Genomic DNA, 24348 nt, shown 5'->3' with positions numbered 1-24348 from the left:
AATTATAAAGTTATTTACATTAATGATACTACTCATCTTCCATATGGTCAGATGACTTTGGAGAATTTTTTTCTGTTTCAGTAGAAAGTGTATCAGATGTTCCTTCACTTTCTTCATCTTCACTATCACTTAATAAATCTTTTTCACAGTCAGAAACATTTAAATCTTCTAGATAGGGAATTTTTGTTCTGTCCATGTGCTCAAGTTTTCGTTCCTGTTTTTTAGTTAGTTTACCGTTAAATAATAGTGAATTCATAACTACTTCACTGACACGCCTATTATATTCTGCCCTATTTTTTTGAAATAATTCTGCTGCTTCTGCATTAGCAGGTGAATCACAATTAGGATCATCTAAAAGTGACTGAAGGGAAGTTAATATTGAAGTAATTGTATATGATGGAAGCCAACGCTTTTGTAAAATATCAAGACAAATATCTCCATTTGCATATATATTTGGATGAAACATTTTTGTAATAAAACGTAATATTGGTGGATTTATAGGATATTCATCTTTAAATTCCATTTTTAATCTATAAACACCATCTTCAAAAATTGTTCCAATTGGTCCCAATATTATACAATCCCATTCTGATATATTTTCTGGATTTGGTCTTGCTTCTATTCCTGGTGGAGGATCATTCTAAAAATTATTTAAGCCAAACAAACTAAATAATTTACCTTAATATTCTTGTAATCCATCATAAGTCTCCTTCTCATTTGATTACTCATTTTGAAAAATAAAAGAAATAATAAATAACAAAGTTTTTACAAATTTGTTTGTACATAAAAATTGTATAATAAAGTGCATTTACATTCGTTTTAAGATAATTTTGTTTTATTTTTGGTTTTGTGTTCGCTTCACCAGAGTTTACATTGTACGTGATAAGTTGTAAAATGAAAAATTTGCCTTTTTTTTTTATTTTATTGAATCTTTTTTTTGAATATTTTTAGCTTAGCAAACTACAATAATGTCTCTTCTTCCACGTATTGCCATAAATGGAGCTCGTGCTCTTAAAATTAATCCTTCTATTTCTTGTATTCGCCTTTGCTCTGGAGTAGCATCAAAAGTTCCACAATTTGAGGCATTATCCAACAAACCACTTCCTGTTGACATGAAACCAGCAAAAGAATTTTTGATTGAAAAGTATTTGACTGTTGCTTTTATGCCATTTATTCCTGCTGCCTATTTTATTCATGGTCCAGCAATGGATATGGCTTTAGCTATTGGTTGTTCTATCCATGTTTATCTGTAGGTTCAGTGTTTTATAAAAAAAAATAAATAGATTTTTAGTGGATGGCACATGGTTACTACTGACTATGCTCGTCCTTTCCTTTATGGAAATACTTTAGCTAAAATTGGTCGTGCTTCAGCTATTGTCTTTGCTATTACTTGTTTAGCTGGACTTTTACATTTCAACTATAATGATGTTGGATTGACAAAAGCTTTTGAAATGGTTTTTGCTCTTTAATTTACATCATAGAAAAATTAGATGATTTTATTTTACCCGATGTGAAAAAGTTATGATTTGTATGTCAACAATAATAGAATTTTTTTTTCTTCAATGGCTCTAAGAAGAAATTACTATTTAGAAGTAATAAAGTTTATTTATAATTTATTTCTTAAAAAATGTAATTTGTTAAAAAACAAATTTATACAAAAACTTGTTCTTACAAATTAACATCAATTATAATTGATATAAAAAATTAGTGGGTGCCTGCGTCAAAAACTTCATATGTCTTTCCGTTTATTACTTCATATTTTTTTCCATTTTCCCAAAATTGATTGGGATTTTGTTGGTCACTATTTTTTCTAAAATCATATTCATCATAGTTGCGTCTTCTACCAATATGTCTATTTTCATTCCAATAATTGTTATTATAGAATCTACCTCTTACATGATTTATTGAATCATAATAACCAGGATATCTTCTTACTTTTTCTACTTTTATTCTTTCATAGCTGTCATCAGTGGGCTCAAAGTCTTCTCGAGGATATAAATCATAATATTTTTTTTTATTAAAATAATCTTCTTCTACCAAACGATTATATTTCCAATCTGGAATTGATTTTCTTCTATATTCATGTCTCCTATCATAAACAGCACCTAAAAAATATATATTATATATTTCTTAAAAATTACCGTTTGCCTGAATAAAGAGAATGACAATAATTATAAAAGTAGCAACAAGTAATACTTTCATTTTAAATAATTTGTAACATTTTCATATCTATTTATACTTGTTTGTCTTGGTAAAAATATTAATCTTTTCTTCATTTAAAATTCTGACAATTAATTTTAAAAGAAAAACCTTTATTAAAAATCACGAGTATTATATTAACAGCTGTTAAATTTTAAAGAAAAACATTTATTATATATAATACTAAACTAATGTTTATGATAATAAAAATTGATACAACATATTTTTTTAAACCACATAAATATATTTAAATAATATTAGTCATTCTAATAAAAATTTAGAAATAATATTATCACAAAAAGTTTTCAAGCTGGTTTAACTTTAAATCTGCAAGATGATTGTATTGATAAAAAAAATGGTCCATATTGCTTTTCAATATGTGTCTTAACCTCAATTTTAAATGTTCCTGATGGCACATCTTTTAATTCTAAAACATTATATCCGTTTCTATATTTATCACAAGATTTAGTTTCAAATGAATTATGAGTTGGTCGTTTAAGTGAAACTAAATATAAATATAGACAAACATGATATTGTTTAGGAGCTTTAATTTCAAAAACCAAATCATTTTTATCGGATGAATCATCTAAAACAATCATAAACATTGACTTGTTCTCTGATTCATTATCACTCCATATGCCACTCAATTTTTCGGTAAATTTATGTTGAGTTATGATCTTCTTAAGTTTTATTTTAGCTGTTGAAAAAACTCTCAATGAATATAATATTGTTTTTGATTTTTCATATTGTGCCACAACAAGTGTATATTTTTTAATACCTTTTCCTTTGATTAATAATTGACCTAAATAATGTGGAGAATTAATTCTTGAACCATTATGAATTGGTTTAATATCAAAAGGTAAATAAATTTTATTTCCACTTTCATAAACAATAACAGTAATGTATTCTTTATTATTTTCAAAATCACTGATTTCTGTAATATGACGTGATAAAAGAATCCAAACTGATGTTGTTTCATGGTCTGGATAGACATCTAATGTATATTGAGGATTTTGACTAACAGAATACAAATCTTTAACAGGTCCAGATCCAGCATCCCATGAATCGTGAACTACTTCACTAAATGGAAAAATTTTTGGATCCCAATTTATATAAAATACATCAAAAAAATGTATTAATGATTTATAATCAATCCAAAAAATACCATCATCATTATTTTGAGTATATTTTGGATCATAGTTCAATAGTTTCATTAATTTTGGAGTCCAATTTAAAGTATCGGTATCTGAATAATTTCCTTTCCATTCAAAATGTGTCCAAGGATTTTTTAATTTTAATAATTTCAATCCATCAATATCTCTTAAATCTAAAACTGCATATGCATGAAGTTCAACTAAACCCGTCCTGTCCTGTTCTTCTTTTGATAATTGACCCGTTGATACGGTAATTAGACAATGACCTTGATGATATCTACTAAGAAGTTTATTAAAAATTAAATCATTATCAATATGATTGTCAGGATCAGCACTTTTTAAAGGACTTCTTTCAGGAATCCAACCAGTTAATGCATACATATCGATATTTGAAGATGATCCTGGAAAATTATAACCACCCATAACTTTCATGTAAGCTTTTTCAATTAATGATATCCAAAATTCATTTGGATTTTTTGACAATGAGCAAAGAATTTTTCCATTTTCACCAACAGGTAACAAATCATCGATAATAACTTTTCGTTTAATACCATTTACATACAATTGAACCATATATTTTCCAAAAGGATTATAAACAGGATATCCATTTTTTTGTGGATATAAAATTTTAGATATTAATTGTTTTTTAAATTTATTTTCATATTCTGAGGTAATACTTAAAGAAGCAACAAAACTACAGTCAGATACAACTGTTTGTTTTACAGATTTACAATCAATTTTATCAATAATTACTGGTTTCGATGAGATTTCATCAATTCTTTTCCAACATTTTAATTGTTCTTTTTGTTTCCCTGATAATTTTAATAAACCATCTGGATCTTTAAACTTTCCATTACCAAAAAATTTCTCTTTTAAATCGATGTCCATAAAAGGAACATATTTTATTCCATTTATCAATGATGTTTCCATAAGAACTTTTTTTTCATCTTTTGATAATAAATCATTTGATGATGGACGTTTTATCATTTCATTAATATTCTCAGAAGGATCTAATTTTGAAATTGTTAAATCATCTGTTGGGACTGAAGGAAACATATCATCTGATATAGTATTTTTTTTTATCTCTAACTTTAAATATTCTGCTCTTTTAATAAATCTTTCAATTTTCAATCTCATTTCCTCTTTTTTCTTACTATTATTCTCTTTTTTCATCTAAATTTTATTTTAAAATAATAAAAAAAAAATAAAAGAAAAAAAAATACCTCATTCATAATAATATCAATACATTCAATATATGTTTGGATGGCTTTTTCATAATCACCACTTTCATCAAGAGCTATTGCCCTTGCTACACAATTTCTTAGAGATGACATCTCTTACAAAATAATGTGTAAAATCAAATGTTAATAAATTGTTGTATAATAATTGTAATAAAACACATTCATGTTAAAAATGCAAACAGAACATATGATAAGGTGAAATAGACGTTTTTCTAATATAACGTCTTGACAAGAGATATATTAAAATTAAAAAAAAATAAATAAATAAAAACAAGTACTTTTTTTAAACACTTGATCACAAAAGGAAAAAAATTACTTAAAAAATCAAAAATCTAAACTTAAAATGTCCTTTGAAATTGTGTTAATGACTAAAATAGTTTAATATTTGAAAATGTTAAAAGTCTTTTTTATTTAATATTTAATTATTTGAAATTTTCAATATTTTTCAAGTGTAACAAATTATTAATTTTAAAATATTAATTTTATAAACAAATATAACACAAAAAATTTTTACTTTACAAAGTGCATAGTAATTTATTAAATTTTAAAAGATTGAGAACAACTTTTTTTTGTTAAACAAAAAGTTTTAATATTAAAATGAAAAAAAAAATTATTATCTTATCAATCAAATAAAAAAGTGTTTAACTTATCATTGAAATATTATTTTATTTAGATAAACGTATACTCATTGTATTTAAATACTTAATCATTTTATGAATGGAAAGTATGTATTGACAATGGGTGGAAAATTTCACAAATATTTTTAAAATAATTTCTATTTTTAGTAATTTATTTGTAAAAATGTATAATAAAAATTGTTTTATAATATTTATTGAGAAATGAAAATATTCAGTTTTTACTAGTAATCATAAAACATTTATACTAAAATATTCTCAAAGATGTCATAATTTGTTTACAAATTCTGTTATCAATTAATTTTATATGAAAAATTAACAATTTTAAACAAAATTTAGAACTATAAATAAAAAAAAGTTGAAAAATATTTTTATATTTCAGTCATAAATTTTCCATTGTTTCCATATAAAAAATAACATTTAAAAATAATTTATACATTTTTCAATACTTTTATTAGCACAATTATGATTCATAGTAGACAGTTTATTTAAATATTTTAAGAAACTTTGAAGATGTTGAAGAATTAACAATTTATTTCAATAAAAATCATAATTAATTAAACTTATTAATTAATAATTATTAAATTAATATATATAAAAGTTTTTTATATTTATAAAAAAAACTTATAAAAATAAAAAATGTTTCAAATTAACATTCAAATTTTTTTATCTTAGTCGCTATAATTCAAAATATCTCTTAATAGGATGTCCTTGTGGTACAACGTTTATGAGTATTGTAGCATAAGTTTAAGGGGGACAAAAATTGAAATTTCTCTAAACCTAATTTTTCAATTATCCCTTATCTATTTTTGAAATTTGGTCACAATTAATGTTAGTTAAATATTATGCTTTCCGAAATTGATGAATATTTGTCTTCTACTTCAGTGGCTGGACCAAAATTAAGTGACATTGACAAGTAAGAAAAATAATATTGTTAGTTAGATTATATTAATAATAATATTTTCAGACAAATTGAAACATTATTTGATTGTAAATTAATTCCGGAATCTGATGTTAAAGTGTTATGTGCAAAAGCAAAAGAAATTTTAATTCAAGAATCTAATGTGCAATGTGTAGATGCTCCTGTAACTGTTTGTTTTAATTTTTTTAATTTACAAATAAGTATTTTTTTTACAATTTATTTAAGATTTGTGGAGACATTCATGGTCAATTTTATGATCTAAAAGAATTGTTTCGTGTTGGTGGACGGGTTCCAGAAACTAATTATCTTTTTCTAGGAGATTTTGTTGATCGGGGTTTTTATTCTGTAGAAACATTTCTTCTTCTATTAGCTTTAAAAGTAAGATATCCAGATCGCATAATACTCATAAGAGGTAATGTTATTGTTATTCTTTAATTATCAATTATTTTGTTTAAATATTTTTAGGTAATCATGAATCTCGCCAAATTACTCAGGTAATTTTTACATTAAAAATTATATATATTTTAAAACTTTTTAGGTTTATGGATTTTATGATGAATGTATAAGAAAATATGGCAGTGCTTCAGTTTGGAAAATGTGCACAGAGGTATTTGATTGCCTTGCATTAGCTGCTATTGTTAGCAATAAAGTTTTCTGTGTTCATGGAGGTTTATCACCTGCCATTTCTCATATTGATGCCATAAGACCAATAGACAGAAGACAAGAAGTTCCTCATGATGGACCAATGTGTGATTTATTGTGGAGTGATCCTGAGGAAGGAAATGGATTTCAAATATCACCAAGAGGTGCTGGATATCTTTTTGGAAATGACGTTACAGAGAAATTCTGCCATGAAAATCAAATTGAACTTATATGCCGTGCCCATCAATTGGTGATGGAAGGTTATAAATATCATTTTAAAGAAACTGTTTGTACCGTTTGGTCAGCTCCAAATTATTGTTATCGTTGTGGTAATGTTGCAGCTATCATGGAATTATCTGAAAATTTGGATAGGGATTTTACCGTATTTGAGGCTGCTCCTCAAGAAAACAGAGGTGCTCCTGCAAAAAAACCTACACCAGATTATTTCTTGTAACTACTATAAAATGGATAATAATGTATGAATTTCAACTCGGTATTTTAATACTAACATTAAATTCTAATAAAAGTTAGTTTATTGTATTATGGTTGTCTTATACCGTTTAAATCGGAAATATTTATATTTAAAAATTTTTTTTTTTTTAAATTTGTTTTAAATTTAAGATGCTTCGTACACTTAGGTTTATTAATCTTTCTAAAACTTTTGTTCGTTCTAACAGTTCAACATCTTCCTTATCACAAGAATTAAAAGATAGAATTGAAGGATATCTCAATAAAGATAAGGTTGTTGTTTTTATGAAAGGAACAGCAGATGAGCCAATGTGTGGTTTTTCAAGAAATGTCAAACTTGTTCTTGACTATCACGAAGTTCCTTTCCGAGGATATAATGTTTTAGAAGATCAAGAATTAAGAGAAGGTATAAAACAATTTTCTGAATGGCCTACAATACCTCAAGTTTATGTTGATAAAGAATTTATTGGTGGAAGCGACATTCTCGTTCAAATGCATAAGGATGGTGAAATTACTGAATTTTTTGAAAAGCATGGAATAAAAACAAAATTCTCAGATAAAAATTAACTTTTATTGAAAGTGGTCCTTTATAGTGAATTGTTATTTGTTATATTATATAAATAAAATTAAAAAAAAAAAATAGAACAAAAAAAATTAAGTAGTAATAAAAGAGATCAACATATATTAAACCTCCATTTACTCAATTTGTTTAGTATCTTCAAAATTATCAAATTGTCCCAATTCAGTAGTATTTTTTAAATCAACAACAATAACTGTCATATTATCACATCCTGTACCATCACCTTCTGTGTTTTCAGCAAGACAATTTGCCATTATTTTATCACAAATTTGTTTTAAAGTTTCTTTTCCCCATAATTCTTTAACGAAATCTACAACCTCTTGACTCGACATCGAATTCCAAATACCATCACAAGCAATAATTAAAAATTCATCTTGATCTGTTATTTTATCTTCAACAATATCAGGCTTGGCAGATATCATCTGTTCTTCCAATGGTAAATCTTTATTTTGTTTGTAATAATGATCCCCTAAGGCTCGAGATAAATTAAGACCTCCATTTACACGACCATCAGCAGATATTGTACCACCTGCCTTAACAATTCTACTTTTTTCACTTTTATCTTCTGGTTTGTGATCAAAAGAAAGTTCAATTGCTTTTCCATCTCTACACAAAACAGCACGAGAATCACCAGCATTTGCAACTGTTATATTTTCTTTATGTATAACAACAACACAAGCAGTTGTACCTGAATCAAGACCGGGTGTTTCAGGTCCAACATTTGCATAATCTTCTTCCTCATCCATATCATCCATACTACAATCGTCATCATTTTCCTCATCTTCTGTATTTTCTTCATCAGATAACTCTTCTTCAGCATCTTCTGCAGCTTTGTCATCATCATAATCTGAATCATTAGATGATTCTGATTTATCATCAATATCATCTAACTTTATAGTTTTTGCAGGTCTATTTTCTAATGGAGGTGGCGCCCTTTTTTTACCAATTTCTGTCATTTCATTTTTATCATCCTCATCATTTGATAAATTTCTTTTTTGTAAAAGTGCATTTGCCTGATCCACTAACTCTTCAGTAGTTATTCCTGCTTTATTTAGTTGGACACCGTAACGTTGAAGAACATCTTCAATTTTCATTCCTGACTCAGTAGTCAAATTTTTGGACTCATCACTATCATTATCAACACGATTTTCAGATGAGCAAGGTTTTTGTGCAATACTGCTCAATATTTTTAAAACTTCTGGTTGCCTTAAGACATCATCAAATGAAATAAAAGCATCACTTAAGGCATTACTAAATTCCCCATTTTTCCAATTTTCTTGTTGAATAAGATATTGGGGAAAATGATCTGCAGTGTACGTGGATACATCCTTACCACCATGACCATCATATACTGCAAACATATGAATGTCTTTTTCTAAATCTAAAATTGCATTATGTGCGTCCTCTTGCTCAGTTCTCCATCCTTGCATACTTGCAGCGACATATTTAATTTTGTCATTTTTTCCATAATCATAATGTGATTCAGTTATAGGACGGTCTAAATAGGCACCCATTATATTAAACAGACTATTTAGTCTAAAATTCAAAAAAAAATTAATTATGATAAAAATATTTCAATTATTTAAATAAGAAAATATAATAAAAAATCACCATATAACAATAATAAATGTAAAAAAAAAAACCAATTTCTTAATAATAGATAACATCTAATATATCCTTATGTATAAGTGATTCAAAAATAAGGATGAAGCATTTATTCTCGAGGACGACGGGGTAATTTGCTCTCGCTACAAGATATAACGTCTACAAACTTTCTTTGGAAGACGAATATGAAATGCACGCTTTTCCACATTTATACATGAATAAAATCTTTTTGATGGCTTTTAAATATATATTTGAATGAAGGAATATATAATTTTTTACTACATACTTTTAACTAAAGATATATGTTTAATCCATTTGCCTTTTTATTTAAAGGCGGAGATTTAAAATTAAAAGTTAAATTAATATAATATACCATATACCATGTATTCAAATTACTTATTTGCTATTTTCATGATAATGTAGTGTTTATCTATTAAAAAAAAATGTAAATATAATCTTTAAATATTAAAATAAACAGAGAATTAGGTTATTGTTATAACTTTAAAAATGAAAAGATTTTTTGAAAAAAAAAAAATATAGCATTAAAACTTATGACATTTATCAACATTTGTCAAGTAGAATTTTTTTTTTCTCAAGTTTTTCTTATGTTTAAAAATTTTTTATTACTCAGTAGTTTGATATTTTAAAATAATACTAATAATATTATATTTTATAATGGTTGCAGTATTTTTTTTTAAATATTTGTTTTGCGAAATAATTGATTTGCAGAAATTTTTATATTATTAAAATTCGTGATATAAATTGAGAAGTTTTTGTGGAAAAACATTACCATTACATGTAAATATTAACTATTGTTGTTCTTTTTTTTATGGTGAAATAATATTTTTTTTTACAACATTTAAAAATAGTCATCTTTAAAAATATAATAATTTTTATTAAAATTAGCATTAATATTTAACTTAATTGTAAATCAAATATATTTTTTATTCATTTTTTTTAAATATTATTATATATTAAAAAAAATATATATATGTGTTTGTAATTTTGGTTTATTTAATTTTTAAAAATTTGTTTATTAAAAAAAATTGTTAATAGTAATATTAAAAATAAATGTTAAAACAATCCTCCTAAAAACTTTTTTTCTTTTTAATACATATATATCATTTTACGTAACATTTGTTTCCTGATAAAAATAGTTGATAGTACATCTTATTTCTACATATTATGATACTCTATCAGTTTTAATAATTATTATTTATTAAATATTATCATAATGATTTACTTACAATCATTTTTAAACGTTATTCTGGATTAACTCTATTTACTTTTTTTTTTTATTATAGATGCAATAACAATTAAAAGACACAACAATATTAAATAACGATTGGGTCGATTAAACAATAATATCTATATTCGAAACTTTTATTTTGTCAAATTATTAGGTGTCTATTAATATATTTTTGGTATTACTTATGCCTGCTCTAATAGCATTTGGAAGAAGATGGAATATTGCTTCGGATGACTTTGTTTTTCCAGGTTTTCTGGAAAGCTTTATTAGATTTTTTTGGTATGTTTTATAAACATGATGAATGACGTAAATTTTAGGTTTCTAATAATGTTGATATTACAGAGTTTATATAATTTTAAGTTATGTGAAGGAGAACGTTATTTTAAAGCATTTGCATTTCTTCTTATTCTTAATTTTTTTACCATATTAGTATGTATATTATTAGTAATTGAAGCAGGAAAAGGAACTATTTTAGAAGTTGAAAAAAGAAAAAATGTTTCAAAATTATTATATATAAAAATGGTTCTTTTTATTTCAGAGGGAATTTGTACAGGTGTTGCAAGTGTATTTCTTTTTATAGATAGAAGAAATGGTTCCTGTAATGCTAAAATAATAATACTAGTTGCATTAATATTAGAAGCAATTCTATTATTTGTCTTTGCAGTTGGTGTATTATTAGTTTTTAGTAAACATGGTAATAAAAATTTAGACTACTATGCCACAGAAAATAAAAAAACTTTAAGGCAAATATTAAAATATTTGCGATTAGCTAGTGATCATGAAATAAATAATGCATTAGATGAAGTTGCTGATATTTTAACAGCCTTCTTCTTAGATAATGATTTTGTCATTTCTGATATTCTTGCTGGTCTTGTTTTATTTTTAAATAATTCTGATACAAAAGAATCATCATATGAAATTATTGAAAATAATGAAGTTCCAGAATGGATGGAAATAATTCATATTAATAGAACAAATAGATTTACTAAATTTGCATTAGCTGTATATGGATGGACTACATTTATTGCTCTTAATTCAAATAAAAAATTAATTTGGCAATTTATTAAAAAAGTTAATTGTTGCCCAAAAAAAGAAAATGATTTTGAAAATGAAGAGGAGGAAGAAAATAAATCATTATTAAATGTAAAAGCATTTATGACATTAACTGGTATTAGAAGAGAAGATTTATTATTTGTTAGTTTTGAAAATATGGTATTTCAAATTCCTTTTATTGTATGCCTAGATCATCAAACAAATTCTATTGTAATTGCTATTCGTGGTTCAGCATCAATACATGACTTTGTAACAGATCTCTCTTTACATGAAGATGTCATTATGTTAGATGTTGATTCTGATAAAACAATTGAAGGTGATGAAATGAAAGTAAAAGCACATAAAGGAATGTTGTTAGTTGCAAAAAATATTTTAACAAAGTTAGATAACTCTCAGATTCTCGATAAAACATTTTTTGATTATCCATCATATGATCTTGTCATTACGGGTCATAGTTTAGGAGGAGGCGTTGGAGCATTATTAACATTATTATTAAAACAAAAATATTCTAGAAATATTAAATGTTATTCTATTTCACCACCAGGATGTGTTTTAGATAATGAAGGAAGAAAATATTTAAAAGATTCTGTTTTATCAATAATTGTTGGTGAAGATATTGTTCCAAGAATGTCTTATCACAGTTTATTTAAATTAAAATGTGCTATTGAGGAGGAATTATATAGAACAAGAATGAAAAAATATGAAATATTAACTAAAGGAATATTTAAGTTATTTGTTAAAAAAGAAAGAATTGATATAAATGGTCTTAATTATGAAAGAAGAAATAATATTCCATTTTATAATGATAATATTGAAGAAGGTTCTATACCAAGTGATGATTTTATTGAAGAACCAATAACAGAGACACGAATAAATATGCGTCATACGACATATCAGGCAGATCGAACAAAATTACTACCTCCTGGTCAATTATTTCATATTCAGTTTGATAAAGAAACAGCTCATTGGCGTTGGATTACACCAGAATGTTTGTCTGAAATTCACTTAAATGCTCGGGTCGCTTTGGATCATTTTCCATATGCAGTTGTCAATGCTTTACAACAAATAATGGAACAATCTCAATCTTCTACTTTTCCCAGTGAAAGTTCAACTAGTCAAAATTTAATATAATTAAATGTAAATATTTTTAAATAATATTATATTTCTCATATTATGAAAGCATTTACTTTTATTTTTTTATTTATGTTATCAATACAAATGTATAATATAAAAATAAAACATTAAAATAATTTTAAAAAAAGTCATCTTTCTTTTTGATAAACTTATTTTTTATCTTTTCATAGTTATGGCGTACAACAAGACAAATTGTATGAAAAAGAAAATCTAATATTTCAAAACATGTCAAAAATGAAACACCACACCATAAACCAAGTTGACCACCAAAATCGGCTAAAAGATTAACAAAACCATAAGCTTCTGATTCTGTTAACATTTCATAATTTAATTGTTCATAAAATACTTCAACCATAGCACCATTTTCTTTGTAATGTTTGTTACACTCTTCATTTGTTCCAACACAAGCTCCCAATTGAATTTGTAATGATAAAGAAGGCCATTTTGCTGCAGAATATGTTACAGAATATATACTTTGTTTACATGGCTGTTGACAACGACATCTAAAAGAACCATGAACACCACCAAGTTCTTTTAATTTTTCATCTAAACATTTACGTGCAACTGGATCAGTTGCTTGACAATGATTTGTTCCATCTGGAACAGGAAAACGTGGATCACCACAAAGGCAATCTTTAAGTACAAGTTGTTGAAAACATGAACGATAACAACCCTCAACTGTATATTCATATTCATCATAAATGTAATCTTTTGTTTTTCCATCTTGTATACAATCACCATATGGTGCAGGTAATCTGGTCATTTTTCTTAATCTCAATCCAAAAGAACTTATATATCCTGTTGGTGCTGAATATCCAAAAGTATCTGGAAATGGAAAATCTTCCTTGTCATGTATAGTTAATCTAACACCAGTTGCTTCAGTTGTTGGCATATATTCAGAAGCATTAACATATACTAACATTCTTAAACCATACATAGGTCCAGCACGAATTGATGTTAAATTTTTACTTTTATCATAATTATAAGTAAAACAGGAACCATATGTTGGATCAACATGAGTTATAAAATCATTTTCAATATCACAAGCAGCTCCATTAAAAGAACATTTATGAATTAATTCTCTTTTTGTTGTTGAAAGAACTTTTCTTTCATCCATTGATAATGTAGCCATAGCAAACATAATATTTTCTTTTGCTTTAGTAACAATAGCAACTTCATCAGTCATTCCTGAAAAACCCATAGCTTCTAAAAAACCAGGATCTTCTGTTGGTGGACCTCCTGATAAAAATTCCCATATTTTTAACATTGGTGTAGTATCATCAAATGCTACACAAAATTCTCCAACTGGAGCACATAAACATGGATATTTTTTTCCATTTTTTTTATAAGCTAAGTCAATATTTTTTTTACAAACAGCATGATCATCACAAGATAAACATTTTTGTTTAATCCATTTTTCTTCTAAATAACATGGCCAAGTATCTTTAGAGGCTCTATCAAAAGCACATATACATTTATCTTCTTCACCTATTGGTTCAAGTAACTTATATTTATTACCTTCACATTCAAATTCATCATCTACTGATCCCTCTCCAGAAGACACACTACAATCACATTTTGAATAACCTGGTTCAAAAAGATGTCCAGCAGTCATGTCAACAGTTTTTCTTTTTATTCTACTTTCACTTACAATTCCACCTGCTTTATTCATAGCACCATCAAAAGCTGATAATGTTCTTGCTACAAGATCAATACTTTTTGCAACTGATGCTTTATATGGATTTAAATTACATAATGTTATTGCTGGAAATGGTGCTGTATCAAATTTTAATTCTATATCAACAATTTTTTCATTTCTATTATATTTATCAAGTACTGATCTTGCATTTTGATATAACATTATCATACATCCCAAAAAAAGAATTATCCATGCAGCACGATAATATTTATTTGGTGCTTGACCAATCATTGGTATACCATGTGCTGATGTTTTATAACAAAATTCACGAAAATGCCATGCCATTCTTTTTTCATATGGTAATGTTGATGGATCAAATTCACCCTGAAGAATTTCACACTGTACTTCAGTTGATGTAGAATTAAAACATTCACCATATCCAAAATTACCCCAATATTCACGATCTGTTACAAATTCTGTTTTACTAAAGTTATTTAAATGTGCATTAGGATCACCATACACCTAAATATAATCATTTATATAAATAAAATTTATTACCTGTTTCATATATTCATGAGAATCTTTAAATCTTTGCCAATTTCTTAAATTATTAACCCAAGCCATCTTTTTTAAAAATAGATATATATATATATAAAAGAAAATAAATATCTTACAAAATTAAATGAAGAAAAACTATATCTAATCAAATATTAATGAAACTACTATATTATTAATTACTATACTTTCTTATATAAAATAAATAAATATATTCATTCTTTATCATGAAGGTTTCTTTGAAGAAAAATAAATAAGTTAAACATTAATTTTCAAAAGAAATAAAAAGCATACAACAACGAATAAATTTTATCATTTATAACAACAAACAAAAAAGAATTGTTAAAAGTTTATTCGGCTTCTTCGGTACGGAGACGAGCATTCTTGTTGGTAACATTGATAGCAAGTTGATTGGCACGTTCAACAATCAATTTACGGTTTTTAGCTGATACTCCTTTAGCAATTTCAGCAGCATAAATTTTGTTTTGGAGTAAAAGAACTTCAAGTTCCTAAAAATATATATAAAAATTTGTTATTAAAATTTTAATAAAATAAAAAAAACTAACCTTAATGTTATGAATGACAACTCTTTTAAATCCATTTGGGCAAACAAATCTAGTTCTCTTGTCAGATCCAAAACCAATTCCTGGCATGATACGAGCTCCTTTGAATTGTCTACGAACTCTGTTATCAATACCCTTTGGTTTGCGCCAATTTGGTCTAACACGTCTGTAACGGTCAGATTCATGACGAGTGAAGCGTTTTGGGTGTTTCTTAACAATCTTTGTAGCTTTACCCCTGACGGTAACCATTTTTTCCCTTAAAAATAATATTTATTATAAAAGAATTTGAATTTGAAAATAAATATTGTTTAATATGTACTCGAATAAGGTAAAATCTATTACAATGAATAAAAAAAAATCAAATTTTAACATTAAATAAAATTTTCAAATACTATATTTTAAATTATTTCGATAATTTATATAGAAAATAATATTTTGACATATAGGAGTTTTTTTAATAACAAAAATAAACCAATTTAAATAAAAAAATCACCATCTTTAGCATCAATTATTCTGTTGGGAAAATATTTTAAAGATACATTTTACCAATGGGACCTGCACATCATATATTTTGGAGGAATCTGTCTTCACTTCTCTTACCATGGATTATTTGTATGATGTAATAATAAAAAAAAAAAATATGGTACAAAATATAAAAATTACTAACAAATTTGTCAATAATTAAATTTTTCTTGTAAATAATTCAAGAATATACTTATTTAGTGTGTTATGCATCAAAATATTAAAAATAATTTAATGTTCATAGATGATATGATTATGATATATTTTCAATTGAAATTAAAGCTATTCAAAAATTAAATGATTCTTCATTAAATTAATCAACAAAGTAAATTATTTTAAAGAACATATTATCAAGGATTATTAAAAAAAAACATGTTTAAAATTTAAGGTTATTTATAAATTTACTACATTAAATTATAAAAATAATTTTACCAAATCAAACTCAATGAGAAAATTAATCTTTTTATATAAATAATACTTTGTTAAATAGTTCAAATTTAAACAATGACATTCAAAAGCAATTCATAACGCTTGAAACAATTAGAAGAAAAATAATTACTTATTATTAAATTTAAAGTGAACAATTATAATTTTAAGATGTATGTTTGTTTACAAAAATGGTAATATAGTAGCTTACGATAATTTGTAAGAATTTTGTTTTATAATTAATTAAATAAAAATTTTTATCTTATTTTTCTAACAATTTTCATTTTATTTTAAATGAAATTATAAATTTTTGTTTATAGTTTGGCAAATAAAAATGGAAAAATTATTATCTGTTTGAAATTGAATAAGTTAAATATTTTTTACTGTCATATTTTTAAAATTTACATTATTAATACAAGTTGTTTATTAAAATAAATTAAAAAAAAAAAATCTACTAAGATACATTATTTTTTAGTCATCATCGGAATCTTCATCTTCGTCTTCACTTAAATCTAAGTCATCATGCCACATACGACCACCCGGACCCATTACCATTTTATTTTGTGGTGTAGTTTTATTTTCAACTGGTTTGGCTTTTTCTTTTTCAACAATTGGATCCTCATCTGAGGAATCATCTAATGATCCAAAAATATTTTGATTAAATAATACAGGATTATTTTCTTGAAGATTTTTTTTATTGCTTTCTGGTGAATTTTTCTTTGGACTTTTTGTGGCAATTTTATTTGGACTTTTATTTGAAATATCATTAATACTATCAAAGAAATCCATAAAATCATTATTAGATTTTTCTGAAACTACTTTGCTACTACTATTTACATTATTAATTGACTTTTCTATACCCGGTGATTCTTCCTGAACAAAACTGTCTTTTGTTTTAACTGCCTGATCTAGGAAATCGTCAAAATTATCATCACTACTGTCGTCAAAATCTGATATGTCTACAATAGATTTGCTTAACGATTTATCCTCCTTTTTATCAATAACATCTTCAATTATATTCTTTGGTGAATCTATATCTAAACCTTTTAATAAATCTTCAGTTGAATCCATTTTTGTAGGTTTTGCCTCTTTCATTTTATTAAAAGAAGTTGAATTCTTAATAGGTGTAGTTTTCTCTCTCTCCTCTGATCTACAAATTTCAGATGGTTTTTCTTTTTTTAAACCTTTTTTATGTTCAATTTGATCTCGTATTATTTGGACAATTTGATCTGCAGGATTTCTTAAATATTTTACCCTTATTTGACTACTTAATTTTTCAATTGTTAATTTATTAGTACTAGGATCAAGTAACATCATACATTCTTTATTATTACTCATTTTATTATCTGATCCTTTATATAAAATTAATGAATTATTTGATTCATTTTCTATTGCAACATTAACATAACTATTTTGTGATAATTGAAGGAATGTTTCAGCACCACCAGATGATATACTGGCTGGTCGAAAGTCATCTAAAATTATAAATAATATTTAACATTTATAAAAAAAAAAAATTATTTTTATATATATTATTACATTTAATTGAATGAAAAGTTTTTTTGTTATCTTTTGATAATAAAGATTCTCCAATATTTACTTGATATACTCCAATAGGAAGTCCACAATTACTATTAATGGCCATTATAGAATTTATAAATAATTAACACTTATTTTTACTAACAGTTGATTTGCTTTCGTGGAAGTGGTTGTTACGAAACAGAAAATGGAGAAATGATGACCTACTCGTGCAATAAAAATGTTTAAATTATAACATGAAAAGCATACATATATTGAATATAATAGTAAAATTACTCGTTTTTGGTTCTAATTGTTGATAATAATAACTAAAAATTGTTTAATGTTAAAGTAATGGTTATAGAAACATTCACTTATATAACAAATATAATATTTTATATATAATTTCATTGTATATAAAAATTTCTTTGTATTGTTATAATATAAATTTATTCATCTCTACTTAATAATTTTTATATTTTTTTAAAGTACATTTTTATTGTAATAATATCAAAATCGGAAATTGTATGTTTTTATATAAAATAAAGTAATAAAAATTTACTTAAAAAAAATTAAAGTACACTTTATAATTGTTGGTATTTGCTTATCTTCCTATTTTATTTAAAACTAAAATTATCATTTTAAATTACAGGAAAAAAAAAGAAAATTTTTTCAATAACTATTTTAAATTATTAAAGGACATTTTTTTTATAACTATAGACATTACTTTTTGTTTTATTAAATGTAACAAAAAAAAAACTTTTTTATTCAATTACCCTTATTTATTATAAATATATTTTGCAAGATAAATAAAATAAAATAATATTATATATATTAATTTTGTAAAGATAAAAAAAAATTTTTTTTTTTTCTTAAAAATAAATTTTTTTTATATCATTACAAATAATAATAAATATATACAATATTATATAATTTTCTTACTATAAAAAGTTTTTAATTTATAAATTTAAGATAAAATTGTTTTGATATATTTTACTATTAAAAACAATTTTTGGTTTCATTATTTTCACATTTCTCTTAACTTCTATTTATATATAATGTATATGAATAACAACTTTTACCAGTATTTTTTTGTGAATTAATTTTTATGCCTTCAACAATTTGACATTTAGGCAAATATTAATAATATTTTAAAATAAATGTGCTTTTATACCTTTTATTTTCATTGATTACTACTATTTTATTGTAAACAACGTGACTAAGAAAAACTAGAATCTTCTAATAAATATAATTTTTGACCATTTTATATTACATACAATAACAATTATACATACATATATTAATAATATATATATATTTATATATATATACATACTCTTTCTGTTATCCAAAATTTTATATAAAATTATCTTATATTATCTTATATTATCAATTTAATTAAATATTTTTTATTTTATATAAATTATACCAAAATTGAAAGTTTAAATATTTTTTTTTTGTTAAAATCAAAATCATATAGTGAATTATTATTAATTATATTATCACATTATGATCAATATCTTTTGTATGCTTTTTATTTGCTCACTGGTCATTTATATCAACTGTACAAACAGAATATGGTTTAACCAAAACTTCCCTTTTACCATATGTTGATTGATTATGTGATTATACATTACTTAGCCATTTTCTAACTCTTCTAACATTAACAATTAAATTTAAAGTACATATACTTTATTGGCAATGCTAGTTATTTTTATACAGCAATCCATCTTTCATAATTTAATTCATATAATATATACATAATTTAACACTTTTTTTTTTTAATATTTAAAATCAACAAATATATTTATTATTATTAATTTAATTATATATTTTTTTTTATCTTAAATTTAATATCATTTTATAAATTTTACTTGTTAAAAAATAATCTTAATAATTGTTGTTTTTTTTTTCCTAAAAAGTAGTTATATGTTATATTATCTAAAAGAAAAAAAAAATTTTTTTTTTATATTATATAATTGTCAAAACAAAATTTTTGGATTACTTTTATATTATTTTTTAGTTATCTAATATTGCTACAAATTTTTTAAATATTTTTTCATAAAAGTGCAATAACATAATTTAGAATTCAGATTTTTGTTTTTTCTTTTATTTTTTTCTACTTATAAAATTGAGACAAGAAGAGATATTAAAATACTAACTTCCTTATTTAAAGAAAATATATATGTGTACATGATAAATATAATTATTTAGTCGACCATTTTAACTCAAAAATGTAATGTTTGTTAATATATATATATATATATATGTTGGTAGGAAAGATATACAATATATAAATAGATATTTTTAAAGAATACTGGTGGAACCTTGAGGAAAATTGAATGAGAAAAGACAAAAATTTTAATAATAAGTTAAGTTGGTGGTTCTTGTAAGAATATTTAAAAAAAAATAATAACATGAATGTGGTAATTAAAATTTAGAATTGTTTTGATGTTCCCCATATTTGACATGTTGAGTTTTTTTTTTTTTTATTTTTTATATATTCTTTTTTTGTTATATGTAAACATTTTAATGTTTTTATGATTTGATTATATATATTTTTTTTATTAAAATAAATCTTTATAGTTTGATTTTTATCAGAAATAAAAAAAAAATTTAAATAAAATATTATATATAAATAATTAAATATTTTATTATATTTTGTTACTGTTTTTAATGTGATAAATCATATTGATCTTTTGTTATATTTGGACTTTGTTTTACTTTTATATTACACAATAATATGTGTCAGTAATTAATCGTTAAATTACATGTATTTATATCTATTTTTACTCTCCTTGAAATGCCGTTTCGCGCTCGATCATCAACTACATCTTTTAAACCTGAATCAGTGTGCCATTTGACTATATATAACTTTATATCTTATATTGGCACATCAATTGGCGTAATACGTAGCATATAGCCCGCTCTCTCTATCCATTTAACAATACAAATTCTTTATAATTTCTATTTATAATTATCTCCATCTATAGTGTCTTTTTAGAAATTTATTAAAGAAGAGGTTAATATAGTTTTGATATTTTCCTCAACTATTGCCACTTTTTAAATATATTTAACTTTATACCATTTATCATTAATTCATGCATTTTAGGAAAATTATATTTTTAGTTCTTATCTCTTTTACTATCTTTATATTTATATATATATAATATATATATATATATATATATTATATATATACACGTGCCATAATAATATTCCATATAAACTTATTAAATATCTAACAAAACGAGTGGAATAAATAAAATTTATGGTATTAACATTTGTTACTATTAAAATTAACTTTTATTTAAAAGACTTTATTTAAACAACCTCTTTATTATAAATCTTCATGTCTTTTATTGAAATACGTTTAACTTTAACTTTCACTTTTTTTTTTCTTTGCTTATCATTCATTTTATTAACATATATCTGATGTCACATATATATATATATATATATATAAATTTATATATCTACAACTAGCATAATTCTTTTTGATATAAATAAAAAAGTAATCTTGTCCCATTTAGTGAGGCATATGCATAGAGTTAAAACAAAAATAGTGAAAAAAAAAAGGATTGTTATGTATGTTGATATAAGAAAATTTTCGAGTTTATACTGTTTAAGATATTTTACTTTGATATAAATGAAATAAATATATATATTTCTCTACTATAGATGGTATATATAGTGAGTAAAGAATGAATTATGTGGTGAGATAAAGTTACGGCAAGTTAAGGTTTTTGATAACCAACTTCTTTTTGTCTCTTCCCAATTTGATGGTTTATTTGTCTCATTCATATATATATATTTATATATATGTATTATATATATATATAAAAAAAAAGAGAAAAAAAATAGATGTGTAATAAAAAAATTTAATATACATATTTATAATATAAAAACATACATAGATATTTTTTAGCTAATGAATTTGGGAATTGAACTAATGAAAAAAAAAGGCATATTAGCTTGTAGTTTGTTTTAAATAATAATAGATTATTTAAAGATTTGATTTAAATATTTTTGTTTTTCTCTTCTTTCTGATACAAATATATATTTATATATTATACAATTTTAAATTTAAATTCTATATAAACTTTAGTTAGTAGTCAAAAAATATTATTTTTCTTCTTCTCTTCTTAGTAATTTTTTTATTTTATTTAAAAAAAAAATTTTTTTATTATTATTATTTTATCATTCAATTGTAATATTATCTTTAAGGTATAATTAGTTAAATTAAAAAAAAAAAATTATTACAATTGCAGTAATTTTTTATTTATTTATTATTATTTTTTTTTTCATATTGAGGAGTAATAGTGTATTATTTTAGTGTGTTATTTAGTCAAAATATTTCAATTAATTCCCTTCTATATATATTTACAATTGTCAAAATAGAAAAGCATTAATTTTATTGACATGTGTAAGAGAATTTATTTATTATGAGGTTGTTGACAAGTCGGTGAATATTATAATTTTCGGTTAAGAATATTTTATTAATCGATGACCTGATTATTGTTTTTGCTTGATATTGATACATTCATAAATGGATTAGATTTCATTAAATTTTAATTTTATTATCTTTTTTAATTTTATTATTTACCTCATAATTTTATATATATATACATATATATATATTTTTTAAAAAAAAAAATTTCTACTTATTTTATTTTAAGATTTTTTTTTTTCCTATACATATTTATTTATTAATCATTATTAATTTGTAGGAAAAATTAAGTGTTACATTTTAAGTAATTATAATAGTATATCATTTATTAAACATATGTTGGTGAATAATTAAATTAATATATTATATTGATAAACTTTCATCTAATATAATATAAACTATAAATAAACATTTTAAAAATGATAACCACGCATTAAAACAACTATTCTCTACTCTTAACTTATTTCCTCTTTTCTTCTGAAATGACAATAAAACTTAAATATTTTGTATTCTAATTTTTTGGTGTCCACCAGCCGCCATATCTATATATTTTATCTTGTCATCGTCAAAACTATTATTCCCTTGTTCTATTTGTATGGTAGGTGAGTATATATATTTATATAAATTTTTAAATAATATAATGATGAAATATTTTAAAATGGAAATCTTGATTTTTTCTTTCTCCTGCCTTAACTTTTATATATTTATATTTATGTATACGTATATATATATATATATTTTATATATATAATAAGTATACTAAAAGGTGTCAAAAAAAAAAAACGTTAAATTAAGGCTTGTTAAAAAATATTACATATATTAATGTATATATATATATATTATTTTTTTTTTTTTTTTGTGAATTAATCATCCTAATGTGTGGAACTTTATTTGATATATGTTAAATTTATTTTGTTCTGTTGTATAAAGAAAATTGGTGTATATGTAGGATAGAGATATGTGTTGTTTAACTGTATTATATATTTTATGGTAAGAATGATTGTGACAAGCCTAGGTGTCGGTTCGCGCACATTGATTATATTGAGTGGTAATATTGTGATATAGGTTGATAGGAGGTTAAAGAAGTTATCATGTAAGATAGAAAAAGATTGATCAGGAGTATATTTGTAAATTTATTACTAAGAACCTTCTTTCATTTTTTTTTTTTTATTAACTTTTATTATGAAAAAAAAAAAAATTTTTTTTATTATATTAATATAATGTTTTTTAATTTTTAAATTAACAATAGTTAATTAATTATTTTTCCGCTATGTTATATATTTATATATATATACATATATATAGTATTTCCTGACATGGTAAATTATTATAATCTTGTTAAATAATTGTTACCTTTCATATATCAAACATTACAACGATGTTTACAAATTATTATTATATCACAATATTATATTGTTTATAAAAATTTTTAACAAGCTATCCTTTTACTCGTGTGTTGAAATTGTCATAAAGATAAATTAAATATATATAACATATATATATTCACTTGATCTTCTTTTATCATAAAATTTTTATTATTATTAAAGTTGTATCTTTAGTTATTCTCTTTAACTTTTACCCTCATTTTATTTTAATTTGTAATAATAATATTATAACCAATATTTTTTCCATATAAATATATTATTAATTTTTACTTACTATATAACTTTATTTATCTATATCTATAAATAATATTTCACATTAATTAAAAAATATTTTATATAAAAATATGTTGTAAAGTTTTTATTAAAATGAAACTTCATGGGAAATTTAATAAATATAACAATCTTTTT

At 23.4% G+C, this 24348-nt stretch overlaps 11 protein-coding genes across 11 annotated transcripts; 4 read left to right on the top strand and 7 right to left on the bottom strand.

Moving 5' to 3' along the window:
- Window positions 1–28: 28 nt before the first annotated feature.
- On the bottom strand, window positions 29–729 carry SRAE_1000216100 (Ubiquitin-conjugating enzyme E2-17 kDa; the record flags this gene model as incomplete). The annotated part of the gene is made up of 2 exons (XM_024649205.1): window positions 29–640; window positions 679–729. 2 exons carry the CDS (start codon window positions 727–729, stop codon window positions 29–31), a joined length of 663 nt encoding a protein of 220 aa, XP_024503106.1.
- Window positions 730–968: 239 nt separating this feature from the next.
- Window positions 969–1469, top strand: SRAE_1000216000 (Putative succinate dehydrogenase [ubiquinone] cytochrome b small subunit, mitochondrial; the record flags this gene model as incomplete). The annotated part of the gene is made up of 2 exons (XM_024649204.1): window positions 969–1249; window positions 1292–1469. The coding sequence occupies 2 exons, from the start codon at window positions 969–971 to the stop codon at window positions 1467–1469; spliced, it is 459 nt and encodes a 152-aa protein (XP_024503105.1).
- Window positions 1470–1704: 235 nt separating this feature from the next.
- SRAE_1000215900 (Hypothetical protein) lies at window positions 1705–2202 on the bottom strand (the record flags this gene model as incomplete). The annotated part of the gene is made up of 2 exons (XM_024649203.1): window positions 1705–2105; window positions 2142–2202. The coding sequence occupies 2 exons, from the start codon at window positions 2200–2202 to the stop codon at window positions 1705–1707; spliced, it is 462 nt and encodes a 153-aa protein (XP_024503104.1).
- A 302-nt stretch (window positions 2203–2504) lies between these two features.
- On the bottom strand, window positions 2505–4687 carry SRAE_1000215800 (Calpain-7; the record flags this gene model as incomplete). The annotated part of the gene is made up of 2 exons (XM_024649202.1): window positions 2505–4526; window positions 4577–4687. 2 exons carry the CDS (start codon window positions 4685–4687, stop codon window positions 2505–2507), a joined length of 2133 nt encoding a protein of 710 aa, XP_024503103.1.
- A 1387-nt stretch (window positions 4688–6074) lies between these two features.
- Window positions 6075–7247, top strand: SRAE_1000215700 (Serine/threonine-protein phosphatase 4 catalytic subunit; the record flags this gene model as incomplete). Its single annotated transcript, XM_024649201.1, has 5 exons — window positions 6075–6145; window positions 6197–6320; window positions 6377–6563; window positions 6617–6645; window positions 6690–7247. The coding sequence occupies 5 exons, from the start codon at window positions 6075–6077 to the stop codon at window positions 7245–7247; spliced, it is 969 nt and encodes a 322-aa protein (XP_024503102.1).
- A 167-nt stretch (window positions 7248–7414) lies between these two features.
- SRAE_1000215600 (Glutaredoxin-related protein 5, mitochondrial) lies at window positions 7415–7828 on the top strand (the record flags this gene model as incomplete). Its single annotated transcript, XM_024649200.1, has 1 exon — window positions 7415–7828. The coding sequence occupies one exon, from the start codon at window positions 7415–7417 to the stop codon at window positions 7826–7828; it is 414 nt and encodes a 137-aa protein (XP_024503101.1).
- Window positions 7829–7957: 129 nt separating this feature from the next.
- On the bottom strand, window positions 7958–9508 carry SRAE_1000215500 (Protein phosphatase 1G; the record flags this gene model as incomplete). Its single annotated transcript, XM_024649199.1, has 2 exons — window positions 7958–9368; window positions 9453–9508. The coding sequence occupies 2 exons, from the start codon at window positions 9506–9508 to the stop codon at window positions 7958–7960; spliced, it is 1467 nt and encodes a 488-aa protein (XP_024503100.1).
- A 1371-nt stretch (window positions 9509–10879) lies between these two features.
- Window positions 10880–12879, top strand: SRAE_1000215400 (Sn1-specific diacylglycerol lipase beta; the record flags this gene model as incomplete). The annotated part of the gene is made up of 2 exons (XM_024649198.1): window positions 10880–10974; window positions 11013–12879. The coding sequence occupies 2 exons, from the start codon at window positions 10880–10882 to the stop codon at window positions 12877–12879; spliced, it is 1962 nt and encodes a 653-aa protein (XP_024503099.1).
- A 121-nt stretch (window positions 12880–13000) lies between these two features.
- Window positions 13001–15145, bottom strand: SRAE_1000215300 (Na+ channel, amiloride-sensitive family and Degenerin family-containing protein; the record flags this gene model as incomplete). The annotated part of the gene is made up of 2 exons (XM_024649197.1): window positions 13001–15043; window positions 15080–15145. The coding sequence occupies 2 exons, from the start codon at window positions 15143–15145 to the stop codon at window positions 13001–13003; spliced, it is 2109 nt and encodes a 702-aa protein (XP_024503098.1).
- A 281-nt stretch (window positions 15146–15426) lies between these two features.
- On the bottom strand, window positions 15427–15888 carry SRAE_1000215200 (60S ribosomal protein L32; the record flags this gene model as incomplete). The annotated part of the gene is made up of 2 exons (XM_024649195.1): window positions 15427–15585; window positions 15643–15888. The coding sequence occupies 2 exons, from the start codon at window positions 15886–15888 to the stop codon at window positions 15427–15429; spliced, it is 405 nt and encodes a 134-aa protein (XP_024503097.1).
- A 1170-nt stretch (window positions 15889–17058) lies between these two features.
- SRAE_1000215100 (Transcription elognation factor Eaf, N-terminal domain-containing protein) lies at window positions 17059–18232 on the bottom strand (the record flags this gene model as incomplete). The annotated part of the gene is made up of 2 exons (XM_024649194.1): window positions 17059–18062; window positions 18127–18232. 2 exons carry the CDS (start codon window positions 18230–18232, stop codon window positions 17059–17061), a joined length of 1110 nt encoding a protein of 369 aa, XP_024503096.1.
- Window positions 18233–24348: the final 6116 nt, after the last annotated feature.

The sequence above is a fragment of the Strongyloides ratti genome (genome assembly GCF_001040885.1).
Source record: "Strongyloides ratti genome assembly S_ratti_ED321, chromosome : 1".
Lineage (NCBI taxonomy): Eukaryota > Metazoa > Nematoda > Chromadorea > Rhabditida > Strongyloididae > Strongyloides > Strongyloides ratti.
This window is presented reverse-complemented; position numbering and strand designations above follow the sequence as displayed.